The sequence below is a fragment of the Pecten maximus genome, chromosome 15 (assembly GCF_902652985.1).
Source record: "Pecten maximus chromosome 15, xPecMax1.1, whole genome shotgun sequence".
NCBI classification, from domain to species: domain Eukaryota; kingdom Metazoa; phylum Mollusca; class Bivalvia; order Pectinida; family Pectinidae; genus Pecten; species Pecten maximus.
The window spans coordinates 10,471,805-10,498,953 of record NC_047029.1 but is presented as its reverse complement, the minus strand read 5'-3'; the positions used below and the strand labels follow the sequence as shown (position 1 = coordinate 10,498,953).

The 27,149-nt window shown below is 37.1% G+C and overlaps 1 protein-coding gene and 1 long non-coding RNA gene across 4 annotated transcripts in view; both read left to right on the top strand.

Annotated features, from left to right (window-relative positions):
* LOC117344280 overlaps positions 1 to 27,149 on the top strand; it is a 95,475-nt gene that overhangs the window by 39,851 nt on the left and 28,475 nt on the right. The window contains exons 1-2 of one of the 2 annotated variants that reach the window (XM_033906974.1): positions 7,610 to 7,897; positions 9,216 to 9,266. In XM_033906974.1, coding sequence (XP_033762865.1) covers positions 9,227 to 9,266 — 40 coding nt within the window. In that variant the 5' untranslated portion in view covers positions 7,610 to 7,897; positions 9,216 to 9,226. Of the gene's footprint in view, positions 1 to 7,609; positions 7,898 to 9,215; positions 9,267 to 27,149 lie in introns of those variants that run through there. The other variant, XM_033906973.1, reaches the window with a different exon arrangement.
* On the top strand, positions 26,180 to 27,002 carry LOC117344281. Of its 2 annotated transcripts, none has more exons than XR_004536145.1 (3): positions 26,180 to 26,333; positions 26,436 to 26,471; positions 26,612 to 27,002. It is a non-coding gene; the product is annotated as an uncharacterized LOC117344281 (long non-coding RNA). The 2 variants fall into 2 exon arrangements; XR_004536144.1 differs by having other exon boundaries at positions 26,436 to 26,543.

Genomic DNA, 27,149 nt, shown 5'->3' with positions numbered 1-27,149 from the left:
CGTTGTTTGTGCCTGGGTAATTACTATATCACCTCGCTACACCTACACAAGTGGTAAGGGATCGAAGCTGTATACGTATTATACCAAGTATGAATATAGTTATGATACTAATTCAATAATTCACCCCACTGGTGATGAATATTTGAATTATCAGTTGTGTACAGGACAATGAATGGATCACAGAAAATTACCAAACTCTCCAGCGCATGCATCGAGCAGGATTCGTACCTGTATGATATTACATGTCTGAAGCCTATTTATAACAGCTCTGTGCTTCATAACATGATTCAGATGATTCTGTATTGCAGTGTTATAATTATACTATAATTAGAAAATAATCAATGCTTTGGTTGATGTCAATATCAGTTATTCAATAAGATACGGTTTCCTATTATCATCATTATGTGTCAACATATGTACATATCTCAGTGGCGTTGAACTTCCTCTGACCTCTGTGTAAAAGTAATTCTGTGTAACGTATCCTCACAATAGATTCATAAGAGTGCTGTAAATATTCTTAAATATTTCTGTTTATTATAGTAACACCATCTGAAATTCCCTCAATTGTCATTACATCTGCATTAATGAAATGCAGCTAGATGAATTCAATTTTGACTGTTGTCGCATTCTACCTAATAAGTGTGCCTAGGCCTTGCAGCATTCAACCTAATAAGCGTGCCTAGGCAAAGCTCTCACTACTTCAATAGCCCAACATAATTAATTTCATAAGCACATGTGAGTATTTAACTGAACATTTTTTGCTCAAATAAATTCCAGATAAGATATTAAGGAACATTTGTTATTTCTGAAACAATAATGAATAGATTTTGCTTATTTGTACCCTTATTTCACAAGGAGATATTTTCCAGAAAATGTTTTTGATAATAGCTGAACCTGGCATTGGTTACTTTAAAGTACAGCTTAAATATATTCATTGATAATATGATGTACTTAATCATCAAGTCGTGACCAACATTCGTCCAATACCCATGGTTGATTGAACTATGCTACACTATATAGTTAGTGGGCGTGGGTGACCAAGTGGGGAGAGTGTGGGTGACCAAGTGGGGAGAGTGTGGGTGACCATGTGGGGAGGGTGTGGGTGACCGAGTGGGGAGAGCGTGGGTGACCAAGTGGGGAGAGTGTGGGTGACCAAGTGGGGAGAGTGTTGGTGACCAAGTTGGGAGAGTGTTGATGACCAAGTGGGGAGAGTGTGGGTGACCGAGTGGGGAGAGTGTTGGTGACCAAGTTGGGAGAGTGTTGGTGACCAAGTGGGGAGAGTGTGGGTGACCATGTGGGGAGAGTGTGAGTGACCAAGTGAGGAGAGTGTGGGTGACCAAGTGGGGAGAGTGTGGGTGACCAAGTGGGGAGAGTGCTGGTGACCAAGTGGGGAGAGTGTTGGTGAACAAGTTGGGAGGGTGTGGGTGACCGAGTGGGGAGAGTGTGGGTGACCAAGTGGGGAGAGTGTGGGTTACCAAGTGAGGAGAGTGTTGGTGACCAAGTGGGGAGAGTGTGGGTGACCAAGTGGGGAGAGTGCTGGTGACCAAGTGGGGAGAGTGTGAGTGACCAAGTGGGGAGAGTGTGGGTGACCAAGTGGGGAGAGTGTTGGTGAACAAGTTAAGAGAGTGCTGGTGACCAAGTGGGGAGAGTGTGGGTGACCGAGTGGGGAGGGTGTGGGTTACCAAGTGGGGAGAGTGTTGGTGACCAAGTGGGGAGAGTGTTGGTGACCAAGTGGGGAGAGTGTGGGTCACCAAGTGGGGAGAGTGTTGGTGACCAAGTGGGGAGAGTGTGGGTCACCAAGTGGGGAGAGTGTGGGTCACCAAGTGGGGAGAGTGTTGGTGACCAAGTGGGGAGGGTGTGGGTGACCGAGTGGGGAGAGTGTAAGTGACCGAGTGGGGAGAGTGTTGGTGACCAAATGGGGAGAGTGTGTGTGACCAAGTGGGGAGAGTGTTGGTGACCAAGTGGGGAGAGTGTGGGTGACCAAGTGGGGAGAGTGTGGGTGACCAAGTGGGGAGAGTGTTGGTGACCAAGTGGGGAGAGTGTTGGTGACCAAGTGGGGAGAGTGTTGGTGACCAAGTGGGGAGAGTGTGGGTGACCAAGTGGGGAGAGTGTGGGTGACCAAGTGGGGAGAGTGTTGGTGACCAAGTGAGGAGAGTTTTGGTGACCAAGTGGGGAGAGTGTGGATGACCAAGTGGGGAGAGTGTGGGTGACCAAGTGGGGAGAGTGTTGGTGACCAAGTGGGGAGAGTGTGGGTGACCAAGTGGGGAGAGTGTGGGTGACCAAGTGGGGAGAGTGTGGGTGACCAAGTGGGGAGAGTGTGGGTAACCAAGTGGGGAGAGTGTTGTGGGTAACCAGTCGGGGAGAGTGTGGGTGACCAAGTGGGGAGAGTGTGGTGACCAAAGTGGGGAGAGTTGTGGTGGGCACCAAGGTGGGTGAGAGTGTGGTTGGACCAAGTGGGGAAGGTTGGGCACCAGTTGGGATAGTGTTGGTCACCAAAGTGGGGGAGAGTGTTGGTCCACCAAGTGGGGGAGAGTGCCTGGTGACCAAGTGGGGAAGAGTGTTGAAGTGACCAAGTGGGGAGAATGTGGGTGACCAAAGTGGAGGGGGAGAGTGTTGGTGACCAGTGGGGAGAGTGTTGGTGACCAAGTGGGGAGAGTGGTGGGTGACCAAGTGGGGAGGGAGAGTGTGGTGACCAAGTGGGGAGAGTGTGGTTGACCCAAGAGGGGAGAGAGTGTTGGTGACCAAGTGGGGGAGGAGTGTGGGGGACCCAAGTGGGGAGAGTGTTTGGTGGGACCAAGTTGGGGAGAGTGGGGGAGGAGGTTGGTGACCAAGGGGGAGAGTGTTGGTGACCAAGTGGGGAGAGTGTGGTTGACCAAGAGGGGAGAGTGTTGGTGACCAAGTGGGGAGAGTGTGGGTGACCAAGTGGGGAGAGTGTTGGTGACCAAGTGGGGAGAGTGTGGGTGACCAAGTGGGGAGAGTGTGGGTGACCAAGTGGGGAGAGTGTGGGTGACCAAGTGGGGAGAGTGTGCGACCAAGTGGGGGGAGTGTGGGTGACCAAGTGGGGAGAGTGTGGGTGACCAAGTGGGGAGAGTGTGGGTGACCAAGTGGGGAGAGTGTGGGTGACCAAGTGGGGAGAGTGTGGGTGACCAAGTGGGGAGGGTGTGGGTGACCAAGTGGGGAGAGTGTGGGTGACCAAGTGGGGAGAGTGTGCGACCAAGTGGGGAGAGTGTGGGTGACCAAGTGGGGAGAGTGTGGGTGACCAAGTGGGGAGAGTGTGGGTGACCAAGTGGGGGGAGTGTGGGTGACCAAGTGGGGAGAGTGTGGGTGACCAAGTGGGGAGAGTGTGGGTGACCAAGTGGGGAGGGTGTGGGTGACCAAGTGGGGAGAGCGTTGGTGACCAAGTGGGGGGAGAGTGGGTGACCAAGTGGGGAGAGTGTGGGTGACCAAGTGGGGAGAGTGTGGGTGACCAAGTGGGGAGAGTGTTGGTGACCAAGTGGGGAGAGTGTGGGTGACCAAGTGGGGAGAGTGTTGGTGACCATGTGGGGAGAGTGTTGGTGACCAAGTGGGGGGAGAGTGGGTGACCAAGTGGGGAGAGTGTTGGTGACCAAGTGGAGAGAGTGTGGGTGACCAAGTGGGGAGAGTGTTGGTGACCAAGTGGAGAGAGTATGGGTGACCAAGTGGGGAGAGCGTGGGTGACCATGTGGGGAGAGTGTGGGTGACCAAGTGGGGAGAGTGTGAGTGACCAAGTGGGGAGAGTGTGGGTGACCAAGTGGGGAGAGTGTTGGTGACCAAGTGGGGAGAGTGTTGGTGACCAAGTGGGGAGAGTGTGGGTGACCGAGTGGGGAGAGTGTGGGTGACCAAGTGGGGAGAGTGTGAGTGACCAAGTGGGGAGAGTGTGGGTGACCAAGTGGGGAGAGTGTTGGTGACCAAGTGGGGAGGGTGTGGGTGACCAAGTGGGGAGAGTGTTGGTGACCAAGTGGGGAGAGTGTTGGTGACCAAGTGGGGAGGGTGTGGGTGACCAAGTGGGGAGAGTGTGGGTGACCAAGTGAGGAGAGTGTTGGTGACCATGTGGGGAGAGTGTGGGTGACCAAGTGGGGAGAGTGTTGGTGACCAAGTGGGGAGAGTGTGGATGACCAAGTGGGGAGAGTGTTGGTGACCAAGTGGGGAGAGTGTTGTTGACCAAGTGAGGAGAGTGTTGGTGACCATGTGGGGAGAGTGTGGGTGACCAAGTGAAATTGAATGAAAATGATACTAAGGCCATGCCAAATTAATTATAGTTGTGGTTTGTGAAATTTGAAAAATAAAAGAGAGTGAGTGAGCAAATTTTTTTTTTTTTTGCTGGAAATTCTGTTTAGAGACTTTAAGACCTAATTAAGACCCATGACCCTGTGTGGGGACATCTATTTGTATCACATATCTGACCTATGAACTCTGAAGCAAAAACAGCTGGGGAAGAAATTAAGTTTTTATAATTTCATTTGTACAAGGAGGGAGTGGCTAAAATGTCTGTGGTATTGTCCAGTTGTAACCTTGTAAAATCTGTCAGTGACGTATCCGAAAATAACGTCTAATGACAATGACTCTGGTATAATGAAAACATTTATTTTGTAATATTGGAAAATGATCCACCAATGTATTGATTTTGTGGACATACAGCACTATGTTTAAACAGATCAGATGTTAGGAAATAACACTATAGGTCGATGGAGTCTCCTGTTGCGTGGGAATGTCTGTTGGAGATCTCGTTTTATTATTCCCAAAGTACCTACACTGGCGTACGCACTTCCTAAATATAGAAACATCAATTCAGACACACCAGAATTGGACATGACTGCTCTTGCGAGTAAACAGTACATGTATAATATATAAGGAAATGAAGAGGACTAGGTACAACTACAGTTAAGGCTTTATTATAGACCACTCGGGGGAAGTTGAAAATGGTCTCTTATTTAATTATAGAGATCATATCTCTTATTTCCTAGATCTGAACAGAGATTATTATGAACTTTTTATTGACTTTTTAAAATGCCAGTAATAATGGATGTTATATAATAAGTGTCTATTTGAAAAAAATTTTTTTTTTTTTTTTTTTTTTTGTAGTTCATAAAGAAATATTTATTGATTAATTTTGATTTCTCATTGGGTCACTTTATAGAATTAATATATAAAGCAAAAGTCTTCCGCTTACAACAAGATTTCAAGATTTTTCAAGATTTTATTGGTTCACTCATGACATATATACATATGTAACAAGAGGTCATAAAGGGGAAAAAGAGAACTATTGGATGGACAAAGTAATCAATAGACAAATCAAGATAAATCATACAAATCATGAATTATTCTAATGTTCTTTACATACTTAAAAGCTTAATTACTCTTTGGATAAAACGACTTACTTTACTTAACAAACCTGAATTACATATAGAGAACATTCCTTTCATTTTGTCACAATTAGGATTAATATAATAATATTTTGGTATATAAATTGCTCGTAGTGCTACAACAGAATCATTTTTACAGACATATAGATAGTGGTACTCATCACCAACACAGTTTGTACAGAGAGGACATAACCTTTCCTCGCGAGGAACGTTATTCCATCTCCCTGTCTCTATAGGAAATTTTAAATTAGAAGTTCTAAATTTACACAAATATCTTCGGTCGTTATGATTCAATTTCAATAGGTATGGTTCAAAATTAAACTGAGATTTATACAAAGAATATACTTGTCCTCGCGAGGAGCTATCAATTTCATTAAACCATTTTTGAACAAATTGATCTTGAAGTCTTTGTTTAATGATTATTTTAAGATATTCTCTATTACTTGTACAAGAATGTTGAAGTAACCATATATCATTAAAACCAGTATTGTTCAATATGTCTCGTATATATAATAACCATCTAGAACTAAATACTGAATCCTGATGTAACTTGTACATTAATTTATACATTGTAGTAGATAATTTCATTTCGCCTGTTATGAGTTTATGCCAAAACATAATCATTCTTGTTTTTATTTCAATTTCTAAAGGGTACCTACCCAATTCACCATATACCATATAATTTGGCGTACTTGTGCGAACATTTAAAATCCTTTTACAAAACTGTAAGTGTATTTTTTCAATAATCTTAGTATTTTCGTAGCCCCAGATTTCACATGCATATAACAAAATTGGCATAACAAGTGCATCAAATAGTTTTAACTGCAGATCTATCGGTAATGAAATATTTCTAATTTTTGTATACAATGCGTACATGGCTTTCTTTGCTTGTTCCGATAATTTACTTCTGGCTTTTGTGAAAACACCATTATAATTTAACATTAATCCAAGATATGTATAGGAGTCTTGTATATCTAAACTCTCATTATTGAATAAAAAGTTGACGTTTCTTCGACTTTTTCTTTTTTCAAATATTATTACTTTTGTTTTTTGCGTGTTAACCGAAAGTTTCCATTCATCACAATAGTTTTGAAATTCGTTTAATGCATTCTGTAACCCATCTGGTGTTTCAGCCATAAGAACAGTATCATCAGCATATAATATAACAAACAGTTTTACATACAAATCCAGGTTTTGTTCACTTAGTGTATATACATCATTCAACAACAGAGGGTCTCATTTAGAGGAGATGAATGGACGCCTACACTGACCATATACTTCAATATCTTTATGGATACATTATATGCAGCTGTTATTTCTACATAAGCATAAGCGGCCATTTACACCATAAACAGTTCTCTAGTTGCTATTTGTGATTGCTCCCTAACAAAACACAAAACTTATTAAGGATGCGGAACCAAATTCAATGAAATTTGGCAGGAAGCTTTTATGGCTAAAGGTCAACCAAAATTGTGAATTATATATAATGGTCCCCTACGGCTTAAGGTCAACCAAAATTGTGAATTATATGGTCCCCACCCCTCAGGGGCCCGAGGGGCAGGGCCAAAAATGGTAAAATTGACTAAAACTTCAAAAATCTTCTTCTCTACTCTAAGATATGTTGGCATCAAACGCTCTTCATAGATGGAAGGGTCTTCGTTAAGGTGCACGTTACCAAAATTGTGAATTTCATGACCCTGGAGTCTCATGTTTGCCCCTGAGGAGGGGGTAAACTTTACTATAGTTTATATAGGGAAAACACTGAGAAGCTGCGTTAGCATTTCCCGAATATGAACAAGTCTCATAGGCTGGACATTTTAATTCAAATATATTTTACCTATGTATGTTTGAACAAATGTGTGACACTTAAATAAACTATTTTTTTTTTTTTTTTTTTTTATAATTATCATATTAGTAATAGATTTGAAATTAACTAAATATAGGTAAGTGAGGTCTTTTAACTGGAACTTACCTGGTGGTCACTCAGGTATGACCATGCCTGGCCAAAGTGTGAAAATAGAAATGTTGGCCAGAGTGGAATGGTGTTTAATCAGAAAGTTGGCTAGACTTTAATGAACTGCTTGGAATAGTCCTCAAAGGACAGAGCTAGATGTGTACTGGTGGTCAGGGATAGACATTCTACCTGTATCTCACTGGACAGGGCTAGATGTGTGTACTGGTGGTCAGGGATAGGCATTCTACCTGTATCTCACTGGACAGGGCTAGATGTGTACTGGTGGTCAGGGAAAGAAAAAGGTGTGAAAATCTAGAAGTGTTAACAAGCTTTCTAACTCACAGGACAGGGCTAGATGAGTGTGATCACAGGACAGGGCTAGATGAGTGTGATCACTTTTTTATCACCCACAGGAAAATTCTGATCAGGGATGGACAGCCTGGATATAACTCTTTTTACATCACAGCTGGGCAGAGTTAGATTTGGTCAGCAATTGACATTAGGGTGTGACATACCAAAATATTTATATCAAGTATAAGGATTTTTTTAAGAATTCATTGATGTAAGCAACAGTTTTCTTTTGTCTTAAAACCAAGGTGTTGTACCCATATTGAGATTACAATTGAGATTTAATCAATTTTTGTCTCTGTTTATTTCCACATTGACATCCTGATAGAAACATACAATTATACCTCAGGTGCGATATATAACGTATAATTATACCTCAGGTGTGATATATAATGTACAATTATATCTCAGGTGCGATATATAACGTATAATTATACCTCAGGTGTGATATATAATGTATAATTATACCTCAGGTATGATATATAATGTACAATTATACCTCGGGTGTAATATATAATGTATACCTCAGGTGTGATATATAATGTATAATTATACCTCAGGTGTGATATATAACGTATAATTATACCTCAGGTGTGATTTATGTACAATTATACCTCAGGTGTGATATATAATGTATAATTATACCTCAGGTGTGATATATAATGTATAATTATACCTCGGGTGTGATATATAATGTACAATTATACCTCAGGTGTGATATATAATGTATAATTATACCTCAGGTGTGATATATAATGTATAATTATACCTCAGGTGTGATATATAATGTATAATTATACCTCAGGTGTGATATATAACGTACAATTCTACCTCAGGTGCGATATATAACGTACAATTCTACCTCAGGTGTGATTTATGTACAATTATACCTCAGGTGTGATATAATGTACAATTATACCTCAGGTGTGATATATAATATATAATTATACCTTCAGGTGTGATATATAATGTATAATTATACCTCAGGTGTGATTTATGTACAATTATACCTCAGGTGTGATTTATGTACAATTATACCTCAGGTGTGATATAATGTACAATTATACCTCAGGTGTGATATATAATATATAATTATACCTCAGGTGTGATATATAATGTATAATTATACCTCAGGTGCGATATATAACATATAATTATACCTCAGGTGTGATATGTAATGTATAATTATACCTCAGGTGTGACATATAATGTACAATTATACCTCAGGTGTGATATATAATGTATAATTATACCTCAGGTGTGATATATAGAATGTATACCTCAGGTGTGATTTATAATGTATAATTATACCTCAGGTGTGATATATAATGTATAATTATACCTCAGGTGTGATATATAATGTATAATTATACCTCAGGTGTGATATATAATGTATAATTATACCTCAGGTGTGATATATAATATAAAATTATACCTCAGGTGTGATATATAATGTATAATTATACCTCAGGTGTGAAATATGTACAATTATACCTAAGATTTGATATTTAATACATTATTGTTTGTTACAGGTTGCCTGTTTATGGAACACCTGTGCCAGGTAGAAGAGGAATGTGTTGATGGTAAGTTACCCTGATTTCTGTATAATTACCGTGATTTCTGTATTACCGGTGATTTTATAACCTGATTTTGCTGTAGAATCTGATCATTGTCTGTGTATGGTTTTACCAGCTTCAGATATCTCCACAAATGTCCACAACTAATTTCACATCATAACTTGGTCAGACTTGTTATGGTTTGGTAACTGACCAATCAGAATGGCATTCTTAGGTGACCTTAGACAAATTTCAAGTCACTGGGGTAAAATATTCCTAAATCTGAAACAATTTCTTCTCACGAAGCAAGAGGCCCAGAGATCTGATATTTGGCCTTTGCATGCTTGAGTGAACAACATTGACCTCAAATTCAAGGTCATAGGAATCATTAATGTGCCAAAATATACCAAAACTCCGGGGACTGTTGAGGCCCATGGGCCTCTTGTTTATTCACTTCATTGAGATTTTCCCTTTTTTTGTTCAGATAAAAAAGATATGAAGGCACAATAAGTAATTGTTTTGCTACACCCACTGATCATTTATCAAAATTAAGGAGTACTTAAACCTGGTAAACAACAGATAACAATGATTTATTGTGTTGTATTGTTGTCAAGTCAATTGTACCTGTCACATGTCAAAGAATGATATGTGTTACCAGTTCCAATTTGAATTCATCTTTAAAACTGAAATAAATTTAAATGTTTAATTACAAATTTTTCAGTTTTGATATATCATATTTCATTCATATCACAGAATATATCCAATATTCTGCCATGTTTATGAAATATGTATTCAATGGGAAACCTAGCTGGTATATGATTTCAAATTTAAAGCATGTAATTCAGTTTATGAAATGCTTAATAGCCCATTTTGTATTATCAATGGAGTATATGTATAACAGGTCCTATCCCATAATGGATGTTTACTAAAACATTGAATTGTTTTGAATATACCTTAATTCTCTTCTAGCTACAACATTTGTACAATGTGTTTGATTTGATTAAATTTACCCATTATAGTAAAAATAATTTCTACCCACACTAAATCACTTTGAGATGAATCTACCATGTTACTGGATAATAACAATAAATTTTCAGATTTTCGGTAAAGTATCTCAGAATCTTCCACTGTGCAAATGTTTTTACATAAGCTTTGCAACCCATTTGAATTTTCTCGTGAAAAATTGCATGCATGTTCAAAATTTCAAACCTTTTTTGTAGACTTTCTCTTCACAAAGTAATACAAAAACAACATTATTTAAGCTACTCTTTATTATGAACCCATTGAATTTTTAAAATTATAAATATTATTGAAATTAGTTAAGTTATACTGATATAGTCTCCTCCCAAACAGGAAGGTTAATTTGGCTAATACTATGGATTTATAGATTTCCACATTTGATAATTGAATTGGGATTGTTGTTTTAGTTAGATAAATTATCATAAACTATTCAATATTACTGATTAATCCATTGTCAAAGATATTGTATGATGATAAATTCTTGATATCCTATTGAAAACTAATGTGTAGTCAGAATGGCAATAAGTCTGGTGGAGTTACTTCCCTTGTTATACACACATTCATGCAAACAGGAATGGTATTGCAAGAGTTATCTCTCTTCCCACAACAATATAGGTATTTTCCCTATGTTGGAAGAAATTTTCCAACTTCTCATCCTTGTTTTAGACATAAAAATGCATATTATTTATAATCTAAAATTAAAGTCAGTCCATTGAAAAAAAAAATAGTAAAAAAAAAATGCTGTGTTACGGCACTTTTTGTCAAATTTAAAGAATAATGTATGATTTCCCAAAGTTTGAATTCATTATTTGAATGTGTAAGTCCTCCCACAAGCTATTTTTAAGTATTTTCGCTAGAGTACAAATTTAATGTTAGACAAACTAAGGAATTAAAAACTTCTATGAAATTTTGATATTTGCAATATAATGTAAGTATCGATGTCAGCGTCAGCATTGGTTTCTAAATGGGTGCAAATGCTGAAAGGCATGATCTCGTGTATTTAATTAAGTGTACTTGAGTTCAAATATTTGGTTTTCATGTTACTTTTGGGGTTGAAAATAACTTTCCAGAGTCAGAATGAATAATTTTTGAAAAAAAAACAGTCTTAAAAAAAAAAGAAGAAGAAAAAAAAAAATTAACAAAAAAATTAAATTATGTCAAATCTACTGTTAAGTTTTGGATGAAGGGTGTAGAAAGGCATCCTTAAACTCTTTAATACATTAACTAGAGTAAACAGAGGGCTGCTGTGGGAGATAACTCTTGCTATTCCAAGTCTAATTTGTTTTATAATAATAATAATTTCATTGCTTTCTACAATTCAGAACCTAATTTAAACTATATCTGTTTTACATTTATATATAGATATTGCATTTTTTTTTTCGGTTAAAATATCCATATACATGTAAAGCAATATAAATTTAGTTGGTGGCCTCGCCCCCTAATTTTAGTGTGAAGTATAGTGATGTACAGAGTGCGGCAAGCTTTTTACATTGCCGTAATTATCATGATAAAAGCCTCCTTCCCTATTGTAGTTTGCGGTGGGCTTAGCTGTTAATCTCTATTAGCTTACTACTCTTACAGTTCTTGATGGTCGAATGTCAGTCTGGTCCAAGTCAGTATTAAGACCACCCTACTTAATTAAGACCTCTTTCACTCAGACTTCCAGATGGTCTTAATTGAGAGGTTTCACTGTATTTTAAAATTGATGATTTTTCAAAAATGAACATTGGACTTATTTATGGACAGGAGTTTATTTGTGAAGGAATACAGTATTATGGGTTTGCATTTTGTTTTGATGTTCAGATATACAAATAGTTCGTCTAATTAAAGACTGACCCGATAGAAGCCCGTGTTTATATATATATATAGCCAAAAGTTAATGGAAAATTGAAACTTGATCCTGGAAAATCTATCCATCTTTGTGAGACTTTTTGTATGATGTGGCCATGATTCGGGGACATTATTATTCTATTATAAGGAATTTTCCAGCATTTTATTACTTGTACACATGAAAAAGAGACAGTGTATTATCTGTGGAATATTAAATGATAATAGTTTGTTTTGTACATGATAATTCTGATTATATACCGGATTTAATGAAGATACACGAATCAAGTTTCTGCTTAAGATCTTAACCATTATAACCAGGCTGATACACTTTTTATGTTCGTGTTTATTTTATTATGGAAACTATGGAGACCATATACACCTGATCTGTCTTTTGTGTTAGGGTTATTAAGTTTAAACTTGATGACCTAAAGGATATACTGAATAACAATTTTCAGTGTACCAAATCTGTTGACTTTTTGTCTTAATTTCCAGTTTGTCCATCATACCTGGTCACGTCTTTTGGAGGTGTTGGGTTAGAAATTTGAAAATGAATACTGCATGTTAAATGAGAGTTATTGAATAAGAATTGAAGTGTTGAATGAGAGTGAGAGTTATTGAATAAGAATTGAAGTGTTGAATGAGAGTGAGAGTTATTGAATGAGAATGGGAGTTTTTGAATGAAAATCAAAGTTGTTGAGTTGGAATTGAAATGTTGCATGAAATGAGAGTTGTTGAATGGAAATTGAGGTGTTGAATGAGAGCTGTATTAGCTGAGAATGAGTGATGTTGGCTGAAGGTCTGATCAGGTGCAAATGAGTGGTGATGGTTGAAGGTTTATTTTAAGCTGAAAATGGGTGGTGTTGATTGTAATCTGTTTGATGAGAATGACTGGATTTTGGCTGTAATCTAGCTGTTTGTGGAGAACGAGTGAATCCTTTTGCTGAGAATCTGTTAATTGGGAAGGAGTGGTTGTTGGTTGTGAGTCTCTTTGATGAGAATGAGTTGATGTTCAACTGTTTGAGGAGAATTAAAGTGGACGTTTTGGCTGTAATTTGTTTGGTGAGAATGAGTGGATGTTGGTTATTAATATCTTTGATAAGAATGAGTTGATGATGGCTGTAGTCTGAGTGCTGAGAATGAGTGGTTTTTGGCTGTAAGTATGTTTTCTGATTGAGTAGATGTTGGCCATTAGTTTGTTTGCTGAGCATGAAAGGATGTTGGTTGTAAGTCTGTTTGCTGAGAAAGAGTGTTTTTTTGGCTGTAAGTCTGTTTTCTGATTGAGTAGATGTTGGCTGTAATCTCTTTGCTGAGAATGAGTGTTTTTTTGGCTGTAATCCCTTTGCTGAGAATGAGTGGTTGTTGGCTGTAAGTCTGTTTTCTGAGAATGAGTTTTTTTTTGGCTGTAAGTCTGTTTTCTGTTTGAGTAGATGTTGGCTGTAATCCTTTTGCTGAGAATGAGTGGTTGTTTGCTGTAATCCCTTTGCTGAGAATGAGTGGTTGTTGGCTGTAAGTCTGTTTTCTGAGAATGAGTGTTTTTTTGGCTGTAAGTCTGTTTTCTGAGAATGAGTGTTTTTTTGGCTGTAATCCCTTTGCTGAGAATGAGTGGTTGTTGGCTGTAAGTCTGTTTTCTGAGAATGAGTTTTTTTTTGGCTGTAAGTCTGTTTTCTGTTTGAGTAGATGTTGGCTGTAATCCTTTTTGCTGAGAATGAGTGGTTGTTTGCTGTAATCCCTTTGCTGAGAATGAGTGGTTGTTGGCTGTAAGTCTGTTTTCTGAGAATGAGTGTTTTTTTGGCTGTAAGTCTGTTTTCTGATTGAGTAGATGTTGGCTGTAATCTCTTTGCTGAGAATGAGTGTTTTTTTGGCTGTAATCTCTTTGCTGAGAATGAGTGTTTTTTGGCTGTAATCCCCTTGCTGAGAATGAGTGGTTGTTGGCTGTGTTAAGCTGTGTCACAAGATAATGGAACCTGTACCAGGCCTACTACAATCCCGGCAGTAAATTACAGACTTCTTGTTTGCCTTAGCAAATTGTCTGTCAACCAAACTGTCTTTCATTCTCACACCATTACTGTCTCCCATTTAATTCTAATGTAGAGTAAATCTGCTAAATCTCCTCCTGTACTTGTCAGAAAACTTGATGTATTACAGGGTATTGTATTGGCTGAAAATGTAAGTTAAGAAATGGCTGGGCTCCATCCTGGAAATTTTATGATATAATATTACAACATATTTCAAAATATATTTTTTATTTTTGGAATTATTGAAACTAATATGGTGTAACGGTATAGTGTTCATTTTGTCTGGGGAATCTGTCAATGTGTTGCATTGTTATACATCAAATTCAATTAGAATGGTGATCACAGGCTTTAAGTCAATAAATGGTACTTTTTAGCATGATGCGTTGAAGCACACCATTTCATATTTTTGAAATACATATCAGGTAAATATATAGCTGATTCATGAACATTTGGAAAACTGGTTTGTATTCTGAAAAAAAAAAAAAAAAAAATTAGGTAGCTTTATTTCACTTAATTGGCTGCCTGGCCGACTGTCATCATTTTCAACACATATAAGTATTCAGCTTGTTTGTATAATTTTGTTTCTGCAGAGATTTCTAATGGATCTAAAACATTAAGTCTTCAAAAATATAACACTTACACAGCAAGATAAATTATTTTCAGTTGGGAATGGGGCTGGGTAGAATAAGTATAACTTTTAAAAAAGAAAGACAGAAACATTTGATACAATCAGGATATATGGCATATTGGGAACTATAGCTGTCATCCAATATCATATATTTTCTATATCTGACATTACATACATTTTCCATATCTGATATTACACAAATTTTACATATCTGATTTAACATAAATTTTCCATTTCAGATATGGCAAATTTCCATAACCGATATAACATATATTTTCCATATCTGTTATAACATAATTTTGCATATCTGATATTTTCCATATCTAATATTACATACTGATTCAAAATACCATGCTACACCGGTATATTTTCTATATCTGATTTTACATAAATTTTCATATAACAAATTTTCCATATCTGATATTACATATATTTTCCATATCTGATATTACATATATTTTCCATATCTTATAGTACATATTTCCATATCTGATGATATAACATATATTTTTCATATCTGATAATATATAAATTTTCCATATCCGATATCATATAGTTTCTATATCTGACATTACATACATTTTCCATATATAATATTACATGTATTTTCCAAATCAGATATTACGTATGTTTTCCATATCAGATATTCAATTTGATTGATAGAATATGTCAATACATTCCTTGCTGTTATGTATTACTACTTTTAAAACCAACTTTTAAATTGTTGCCTTCTCAAAATGTAAAACTGGAACACATAATGTAAATAAAATTGATAACAAAAGAACTATTAGTTTAAATTATCAATTATGCTTTTTATTAGCCCACCATCATCAGATGGTGGGCTATTCAAATCGCCCTGCGTCCGTGGTCCGTCGTCCGTCCGTCCGTCCGTCCGTCCGTCCCTCCGTCCGTAAACAATTCTTGTTATCGCTATTTCTCAGAAAGTACTGAAGGGATCTTTCTCAAATTTCATATTAAGGTTCCCCTTGGTGCCTAGTTATGCATATTGCATTTTGAGACCAATCTGAAAACAACATGGCCGACAGGCAGCCATCTTGGATTTTGACAATTGAAGTTTGTTATCGCTATTTCTCAGAAACTAATGAGGAGATCTTTCTGAAATTTCATATGTAGGTTCCCCTTGGTGCCTAGTTATGCATATTGCATTTTGAGACCAATCTGAAAACAACATGGCCGACAGGCAGCCATCTTGGATTTTGACAATTGAAGTTTGTTATCGCTATTTCTCAGAAACTAATGAGGAGATCTTTCTGAAATTTCATATGTAGGTTCCCCTTGGTGCCTAGTTATGCATATTGCATTTTGAGACCAATCTGAAAACAACATGGCCGACAGGCAGCCATCTTGGATTTTGACAATTGAAGTTTGTTATCGCTTTTTCTCAGAAACTAATATGGGGATCTTTCTAAAATTTCATATGTAGGTCCCCCTCAGTGCCTAGTTATGCATATTGCATTTTGAGACTAATCGGAAAACAACATGGCCGACAGGCAGCCATCTTGTATTTTGACAATTGAAGTTTGTTATCGCTATTTCTGAGAAAGCACTGAAGGGATCTTTCTCAAATTTCATATAAAGGTTCCTCTTGGTGCCTAGTTATGCATATTGCATTTTGAGACCAATCTGAAAACAACATGGCCGACAGGCAGCCATCTTGGATTTTGACAATTGAAGTTTGTTATCGCTATTTCTCAGAAACTTATGAAGGGATCTTTCTGAAATTTCATATAAAGGTTCCTCTTGGTGCCTAGTTATGCATATTGCGTTTTGAGACCAATTGGAAAACAACATGGCCGACAGGCAGCCATCTTGGATTTTGACAATTATAGTTTGTTATCACTATTTCTCAGAAACTTATGAAGGGATCTTTCTGAAATTTCATATGTAGGTTCTCCTCGGTGCCTAGTTATGCATATTGCATTTTGAGACTAATCGTAAAACAACATGGCCGACAGGCAGCCATCTTAGATTTTGACAATTGAAGTTTGTTATCGCTATTTCTCAGAAACTTAAGAAGGGATCTTTCTGAAATTTCATATGTAGGTTTCCCTCGGTGCCTAGTTATGCATATTACGTTTTGAGACCAATCTGAAAACAACATGGCCGACAGGCAGCCATCTTGGATTTTGACAATTGAAGTTTGTTATCGCTATTTCTCAGAAAGTACTGAAGGGATCTTTCTGAAATTTCATATGTAGGTTTCCCTCAGTGCGTAGTTATGCATATTGCATTTTGAGACCAATCTGAAAACAACATGGCCAACAGACAGCCATCTTGGATTTTGACAATTGAAGTTTGTTATCGCTATTTCTCAGAAACTAATATGGGGATCTTTCTGAAATTTCATATGTAGGTCCCCCTCAGTGCCTAGTTATGCATATTGCATTTTGAGACTAATCGGAAAACAACATGGCCGACAGGCAGCCATCTTGGATTTTGACAATTGAAGTTTGTTATCGCTATTTCTAAGAAAGCACTGAAGGGATCTTTCTCAAATTTCATATAAAGGTTACTCTTGGTGCCTAGTTATGCATATTGCGTTTTGAGACCAATTGGAAAACAACATGGCCGACAGGCAGCCATCTTGGATTTTGACAATTGAAGTTTGTTATCACTATTTCTCAGAAACTTATGAAGGGATCTTTCTGAAATTTCATATGTAGGTTTCCCTCGGTGCTTAGTTATGCATATTGCATTTTGAGACTAATCTGAAAACAACATGGCCGACAGGTAGCCCTCTTGGATTTTGACAATTGAAGTTTGTTATCGCTATTTCTCAGAAACTTATGAAGGGATCTTTCTGAAATTTCATATGTAGGTTTCCCTCGGTGCCTAGTTATGCATATTGCATTTTGAGACCAATCGAAAAACAACATGGCCGACAGGCAGCCATCTTGGATTTTGACAATTGAAGTTTGTTATCGCTATTTCTCAGAAAGTACTGAAAGGGATCTTTCTCAAATTTCATATGTAGGTTTCCCTCAGTGCGTAGTTATGCATATTGCATTTTGAGACCAATCGAAAAACAACATGGCCGACAGGCAGCCATCTTGGATTTTGACAATTGAAGATTGTTATCGCTATTTATCAGAAATTGCTGAAAGGATCTTTCTGAATTTCATTTGTAGGTTGCCCTCTGTGTCTAGTTATGCATATTGGATTTTGAGACCAGTCAGAAAACAACCTGGCTGACAGGCAGCCATCTTGTATTTTGAAAATTGAAGTTTGTTATCGCTATTGTACAGAAGGTACTGAAGGGATTTTTCTCAAATTTCATATGTAGGTTCCCGTTGGTCCCTGGTATTGCATTTTGGGACCAATCGGAAAACAACATGGCCGACAGACAGCCATTATCGCTAAATCTTAAATTTTATATATAGGTTCCCCTTGTTTGAAAAGTACTAGAGGGCTGTTTCTGAATTTACACAGATTAGTAAGACTTAGAAGAAGGGAAAAGTAGAGAAAAGATCAATCTGACATGGAACCTATAAAGATCATTCAATGGTGGGCGCCAAGATCCCTCTGGGATCTCTTGTCTTATTTGAAGACAAAAATCACAATTAAGTTATTTTTGAAAAATAAACATCAATATTGTTTTTGCAAGTACACTGCTCCATCTTGTCACCTGTTGGGGATATGATAATTAAACATTAACATGGTTGTGTAAAATGTAACATATGTAATGTTTTCTAGAAAATTTAAAATTAATGATTTTTTCTAGAAAATCCTAACATTAATTTCCTGGTCAGTATAACTTTAATGATATCATATTATATTATGTTTTCTAGAAGATTTAAAACCAATAAACTTCTAAAAAATTCAAAATTAATAAATTTCTAGAAAATTTAAGATTAATGAATTTTTCACATAGTTTAATTTAATTAAGATTAAATTCTTTTCTAGAAAATTGAAATTGATGAATTTTCTAGACAGTATAATCTTGATAGTCATATGGTATAATGTTTTCTCAAAAATGTTAAGAATATAAAATCAATTTATTGCCAGACATTATAAAAAAAATTTCTGGAAAATATGGAATTAATTGATTTTCAAAATAGTATAAATATAATCAAAATTTCTGAAAGTTTAAATTAAATGATATTTGAAAAAGAATAAAATTAATTTATTTTTCAGGAAATATAGAATAAAATGAAGTTCCAAAGAGTATAAAATTAATTCTTTTTCCAGAATATTTATTAATTGATTTTTTTTATGTATGAAATTCATGGAATTCCCAGAATTATCAAATTTTGTTAATGTTTTTAATGAGTCATTTCCTTAAAAAATAATCCTTTTACAATTTTTCTTCCAATGAAATTCTCACAATTAACAATACATCAGAATTTGTGGTTCTTTGTCTTCTGGATTGAATGTTTAAAATCAATATCTTTTAAACTCTACAGTGTGATAAAAAAATATGGCATACTTTCTGTAAAATGTTGCAGGCAGAGCATAGATGGTACATGCATATGTTAGCTTTGTGGAAGACAAACACTTTGATATCAAATGTAAGATGTATAACAGAGCTTTTTCTCACTGGTTTGTCTCATTTTGGGAAGAAAATTGGTGAATTGGGAAAGATTTTGGGGAATTTTGGCTTTAATATAAAATAATTTCAATTGGGAATGGGGCGCCCATTAACAGCCCCAAAAAGCCCTGTAAGGAGATTATGATTCAAAATATGTCAACAAACAAAATTAATAAACAATGCATCATTATTCAAGAGAATAATTATTGATTTTAAAATTAATTTCACTTAAGTTCATTGAAAATTTGAATTGAAAAAGTGAGTTCAGAATTAAGTTCACTAAAGTTCATTGAAAATTTGAATTGAAAAAGTGATTTTTTTTTTCTGTCGGATGTCAGTGTTATTGCTATTTTTGCAAAATATGTTATTGTTATAAATCATTGTTCTTTTGTCTGCTGTCAATCATTCATATTCATTTCTGGGAAGATTAAAGGATAGATGAAAAAAAATCAACTGTCATTTTACAATTTACATGTCTAGACAAACTTTATGATTTAGCTACATATCACTCTTAATGAGTTGACAATATTCCGATGGAACTTGGTCCTAAAAAGACTTTTTTGGTTTTACATGCGATCAAAGACATCGTCAATATACTATCTCCATTCGCACGGAGGCTTAATTTACCGATCGGCATGGAGAAAATCCTTTTGACCTTTCCCATTGGGTCGGGAGGGCCTCACTATAGTCCAGAGAATCTAAATCCTATTTCTTCAGAGAAAGAATATAGCCTTTTATCCGAGGGACACTGAGGAAAAAAAATCCCAAAACAATATATCAGGCTTATTAAGTCTGAACGCAAAACTAGATGATGTTGGTATATTTGCTACTTGTGTCGCTTCCAGAATACAAATTATGGCTTTCAGGCTGTGATACACAGCAAGCTGAATAAAACATTAGTTCAATAATGAGCAATTCAATTTCATCCTAATTTACCTCCCCGTCTTTTTACCAGTACCACAAAAGAGGAGGCTAGCGAGGATAAAACGTCAATGATGCTGTCAATATGGTGACATCGATTCCTTTCATACATTAACACTATGTATGTATGTATGTCCCTGGGAGTGGACATATACATATATATATACATGTATATATATAGAGTTTTATAGGAGTAAAAAAAAAGGCGGAAAAAAAGTAAATTAATTTGTTCTAATATAATACAGAATTTTAACTTGTGTTCGAAAGTTTTCTTTGTCTCAATTTGTTAAGAATGATTACAAATTTTCAAATGAAATACTATTGTTAATAAACTGTAATGTTATAACATATATCATGATATGATATATAGTTATATAAATTTCACAGGAACACGGGGCTGGCATAAAATATTATTTTCCAACTACCGGTATATAGTATTAGATAATATATTTGATTCCTTCAGCAATACCATTTGCCTGTATAAGGTGAAAAAATACAGCAACATATATTTCAATGAAAGTTGATGAACTTACTGAAAAAAAAAGAAAAACATTTGTTAAGCAACGGTTCAGCTGTAGTATATATAGATATACATATTAACAAAAAAAAACAAGACTTTGCCGCTATATGCCTTAATTTTTCCCTCTCTGGCTCCTTAAGATGGACTGAAGAAGCCTGAGAGGGCAGAAAGGCTGTTGGCAAAGTCTTGTTTTTTTGTTATTTTTTATACATTAACCTTCGCAAGGACAGATTTCTTTTTCTGATATATCTATATATGTATCTATAGCTAAAAGTGAAAGCTCTGATGGGACTAAACCAGATATTTGATCACACTGTTTGAGAACTGGTGAGGGACTCTGAGGACAATATCCTGTTGTTTCAGGCTTGGCTTAATTCTGTCTGGCAGAGTGGTAGTCCAGAGAGTACTGTAAATATCACCATTGCCATGGCGACTTTGATGGCCAGTGTGGTGATGGTCGGGCTCCTGCGGTAGGGGTATAAATCGTGGATGTGTGCAGGAGAAATGAATTAAAGAGACAATACAATGATTCGCTATCTGAGAAATGGGTCCTTAATGTTACAGTGAGCTGCCGTGTGTTAACCTTGTCTCCTCAGGACACAGTAGTTATACAGCCGAGATCTGTAGTATAACTTGGTGCCTACAAATGATGAATGTTATCACCTAAGGTCCCTGTCCAGTAAATTATGGCCAGATTGATAGTCGACTGGCAGTAATATAGAGGTTATCTCCCTTTGTTGTACTGGCCTCCGCTACAATATATATATACAGTTCTTAAAGCTATCTTTATGCTGAAGCTTCCTTTCTGTAAAAAAACCCATTTAACTGAATATCAACAGTCTTGCTTTTTGATCAGGAAACCATGTTGAAATCATTTTTAGATTTATATAACTTTTATTCAGTGGTGGCTCCCAAAATTTCCACGTGAATCTTCGGGAGTAAAGCTTGTGATATTGGAGAAACCTGTCAACGTCTGTTTCGGATTAATTTCAAATCATCCTTATTGAGTTGAGATAATGGAGTGACTTGAATCCTTTCCAATGTTTCACATATGTTAGCTAGTGTTATAGTGAAAGGCTTCTGTAGATAGACAAATATAACCGATTCCCGAGGATAAAGTACAAAGCTACTACATTATATATGTTGATGTGACAAGTTTTGATGGACAAACTCTCCTGTCACAGATCAGAAGAAATCGTCATATTGACTTCAAATTACATATGTACTGCCCTATAGATGTACAGTCCTAGGCATGATAGATGTACTGCCATTTATAGATGTACGGCCATATATAGATGTGTGGCCATATATAGATGTGTGGCCATATATAGATGTGTGGCCATATATAGATGTGTGGCCATATATAGATGTATGACCATATATAGATGTGTGGCCATATATAGATGTACATCCATATATAGATGTATGGCCATATATAGATGTATGACCATATATAGATGTGTGACCATATATAGATGTGTGACCATATATAGATGTGTGGCCATATATAGATGTACAGCCATATATAGATGTATGGACATTATATAAAGATGTGCGGCCATATATAGATGTTCAATACAACAAGCCAACATGATCTTATAGATAATGTATGTACATACCTGATGGAACAATGATGTGTTTCTATTAACATTTTGATAATGTTTTTCTGATATATATTATAGTATGTACAAATCATCTACATGATACTGAACAATAATGTGTGAAAGATTGTGAAATCAGCAAATTTGATTTTTTAAAAACTTTTTATATTTTTTCATAATTTTGTACAGGTGATTTGAATTCATTCATATTTTTTAAAAATAAATGCAAAATTTACTGTAGTTTTTCCGTTAGTAATTTATGTATCTCCAACTGGTTTTCTTTTAGTGATTTGTGAATCTGAGACTATTTTTCTATCAGTGATTTTGTGTATCTTAGACTCTATCGGCGATCACATGATAAAATAAAATGTCTATAATAAAACTCTTCTTACAGCCAGTCCCTTGGAGTGTCTCATTAGACAGGCTTGACCAAACTCCGACTATCAGAATTCGTATCAGACCTCATAATATGAAAAGAAAACGTTTTTATAAAGGGTGTTTTTCAAACTTTATTTTTCCTGGGTTTTGCAATACTAGTGACATTCTTTAAGACTATTTTAGGACTAGTATAACTCAATAATTGAGGTAGTATTGTAATTATCTCCCTTTGGTCCATACATTAACAGTAGAGTGGTGGATCGTTTACCAGGAGTTCATATCGATAGTGAGGCCTGCTGTATTGTATAATCAGTACATGTAGTACCGGAAACATACGAGTCACACAGTCTGATCACATACATAGGTCAAAGTTCTTGTTTCCTTCGAGATCTACATCATCGACCAAGTCTGCTTTCTGTCATGAAGGAAGACCACAAGAATATTTTCCAATAAACCTTCCCAATTTTTGGGACGGATTGAGAATCCTAATGTTTTACCCTTTGTTCACGCAAAGATTATAGACTAAAGGTTTTTATTTAAAAGAAAAATTGACCCTGCAACATCCGAAAGTATATCTTAAAAGATGTTGTTTTTAAAAGTCAGCCGAGCTATAGTAAATATTCTTGTTTAAGGCTTGGAATTCACAGTATCATTCTCCTCTATTTACATTTAAAATTTTAGACTTTTCTTTTAGTTCTTAACTGAAACATAAGTTTCACAAGCAAAATTTTTAAATATCAAGTAAAAATCCTCTGTATTTGATAAGAATGATGAAGATGATGGCGGGTATACGATTCTGATGATTCTGATGATGATTTTGATGATGATTCTGATGGTTGTGGTGTTGGTGGTGGCAGTGGCAGCAATGACAATGACAATGATGACAACAACATATCTGTATTGTTAAGTGTGTATTGAGAATGATTTTTTAACTGTAACTGTTTAGTGTTAAAACTAATGACCATATCATTCAACTGAGAATATGAAAAAAATAAAACAGCTGCATTATTTCTCTGTGTCCCTGTAAACCTCTGAGGAGATTCCCTTCAGGCATGAGAGGATTTATCATAGCAAAGGAGAAAACCAAGGAAATATGAAGTCACATGATATAACAATATCCCATGAGATTTTGGGAAATAAATGAGGGATATGGGTTGTACATCTCGTCACCCTGACTCTAATGGATAATTAGCAGACGTCAAAGTGACAGCAAGACTTGAGCTGATCACAAATTAGTAATGTCAAATATTTTGTATAAATTTTGACTTCCAGGTTTATATGTGCAGTATGCCCAGGGGGCCAATACATAGCCTCAATCAGTCTAAAAATGAGCAATAAATATGGATGGGATTATTTCTGGGCATGTTGCACTAAGATGGAGTTGTACGTGTAAGGGCAAATATATAATGGGAGATATCTTGGGTATATGAAAGGGAGATAACTGGTATATACAATAAGGGGTGAATCTGGTGTATAAAAGGGAGACAGCGCTGGTATCTGAAAGGGGAGACAAATCTGATTTATATAAAATGGAGACAGCTCTGGTATCTGAAAGGGGAGACAAATCTGATTTATATAAAATGGAGACAGCTCTGGTATATGAAAGGGGAGACAAATCTGATTTATATAAAATGGAGACAGCTCTGGTATCTGAAAGGGGAGACAAATCTGATTTATATAAAATGGAGACAGCTCTGGTATATGAAAGGGGAGACAAATCTGATTTATATAAAATGGAGACAGCTCTGGTATCTGAAAGGGGAGACAAATCTGATTTATATAAAATGGAGACAGCTCTGGTATCTGAAAGGGGAGACAAATCTGATTTATATAAACAGGAGACAGCTCTGGTATATGAAAGGGGAGATAAATCTGATTTATATAAACGGGAGACAGCTCTGGTATATGAAAGGGGAGATAAATCTGATTTATATAAACGGGAGACAGCTCTGGTATATGAAAGGGGAGACAAATCTGATTTATATAAACGGGAGACAGCTCTGGTATATGAAAGGGGAGATAAATCTGATTTATATAAACGGGAGACAGCTCTGGTATATGAAAGGGGAGATAAATCTGATTTATATAAACGGGAGACAGCTCTAGTATATGAAAGGGGAGACAAATCTGATTTATATAAAAGGGAGACAACTATCAAATATGTTAGGGCCGACAAATCTGATATAAAATGGAGACAACTATCGAATATGTAAGTGGAGATAAATCTGGTTTATAAAAGGGAGGCAACTCTAGTATATTAAAATAATCCAAAGATACAGTTAAGGAAGAGGGAGACAACATATTAATATTACTGAAAGTCACATGTTTAAGGAAAATCATGAACTTTAATCATCATAATCTCTGTCTGAAATTAACCAAAGAAATCAAAAAAAAAAAAAAACATGGAAAAGTTATATATTTTATATTTTATTTCATGCCAAGATCACTGAATATAGTTGTATTATTTAGGATATGTTGTATGCGTTATTGTGTTACTATGACCAGCATGATCAAAAATGCTAATGGGGGGCTACATATGTTGGAGTGCTGAAATACTGTGAAGGGACAAGCAACTGGAGGTTAAGGTTTGGGCAGAGTTTACACAAACGTATAATTTGAAGTTGTGGGGACATGGTTGATCTTAACGAGCAAAATCAGTACTGACCCTCGGTCACTAATTGGAAGTGGCATTTTGTTGAAGCCTGCATTTTGGAACATGAAAAATGGTTGACAGTGACAGGAAATGGAGGCCATTGTGTGCGAGTTCCCCTCTGACATATGCCAGGGGAAGGCACAGGAAATGGCCAGGATTAGAGGTCGATGGAAAGTCGGGATACAGACCACCGATTTCCTGTCGGCATGGCAGCCGACATAGGTTCACTGTCAGACAAAAATGAAATCCATCAGAAAAGATTACCTCGAAAATGTATCTATGATCAGTGCTGTTATTTGACATAGATGTCGGCATCATAACCGGCAGCCATCTTACACTCAGAGAGAGGCTGTGTTTTACAGATTATGTAGAGAGATAAACCCAGATCAGCAGAGCAATTTATAGGTAATGTTAGGAGAATCTTCAGTAACACAAGAACGAGGCTTCCACATGCAACACTCAGAATTGCTGTGCATGCATACATCTTTTAGTGCCTGACGACATCGCCGACAAAACTGTCGCTAATTTAATCGATACATCACAGCAACTTACAAGTAATAATTTGTGTTTACAAATGAAGACCTGTCAGATGATGTATTGTCTCAGTGCTGCTAACGAACTGGTCGTCTCGTAGGTCACAGCTCAGCTGACAATGAGATACAAGGTTTTGTTGTTTAGGGGGATTAGGGGACACATAGGTGTAGTGAGGAGACGGGGAATGAGTGGGGTAAGGAGGTGTAGTGAGGAGACGGGGAATTAGTGGGTAAGGAGGTGTAGTGAGGAGACAGTGGGTAAGGAGGTGTAGTGAGGTGACAGGGAATTAGTGGGTAAGGAGGTGCAGTGAGGAGACAGGGAATTAGTGGGTAAGGAGGTGTAGTGAGGAGACAGGGAATTAGTGGGTAAGGAGGTGTAGTGAGGAGACGGGGAATTAGTGGGTAAGGAGGTGTAGTGAGGAGACAGGGAATTAGTGGGTAAGGAGGTGTAGTGAGGGGAATTAGTGGGTAAGGAGGTGTAGTGAGGAGACGGGGAATTAGTGGGTAAGGAGGTGTAGTGAGGTGACAGGGAATTAGTGGGTAAGGAGGTGTAGTGAGGAGACAGGGAATTAGTGGGTAAGGAGGTGTGGTGAGGAGACGGGGAATTAGTGGGTAAGGAGGTGTAGTGAGGAGACGGGGAATTAGTGGGTAAGGAGGTGTAGTGAGGTGACAGGGAATTAGTGGGGTAAGGAGGTGTAGTGAGGGGAATTAGTGGGGTTAGGAGGTGTAGTGAGGAGACAGGGAATTAGTGGGTAAGGAGGTGTAGTGAGGAGACAGGGAATTAGTGGGTAAGGAGGTGTAGTGAGGAGACAGGGAATTAGTGGGTAAGGAGGTGTAGTGAGGAGACAGGGAATTAGTGGGTAAGGAGGTGTAGTGAGGAGACAGGGAATTATTGGGTAAGGAGGTGTAGTGAGGAGACAGGGAATTATTGGGTAAGGAGGTGTAGTGAGGAGACAGGGAATTAGTGGGGTTAGGAGGTGTAGTGAGGAGACGGGGAATTAGTGGGTAAGGAGGTGTAGTGAGGAGACAGGGAATTAGTGGGTAAGGAGGTGTAGTGAGGAGATAGGGAATTAGTGGGTAAGGAGGTGTAGTGAGGAGACGGGGAATTAGTGGGTAAGGAGGTGTAATGAGGAGACAGGGAATTAGTGGGTAAGGAAGTGTGGTGAGGTGACAGGGAATTATGGGTAAGGAGGTGTAGTGAGGAGGACCAAGGTGAGCTTATGCCATACCGTGGCGTCCGTCGTCCGTCCGTCAACAATTGA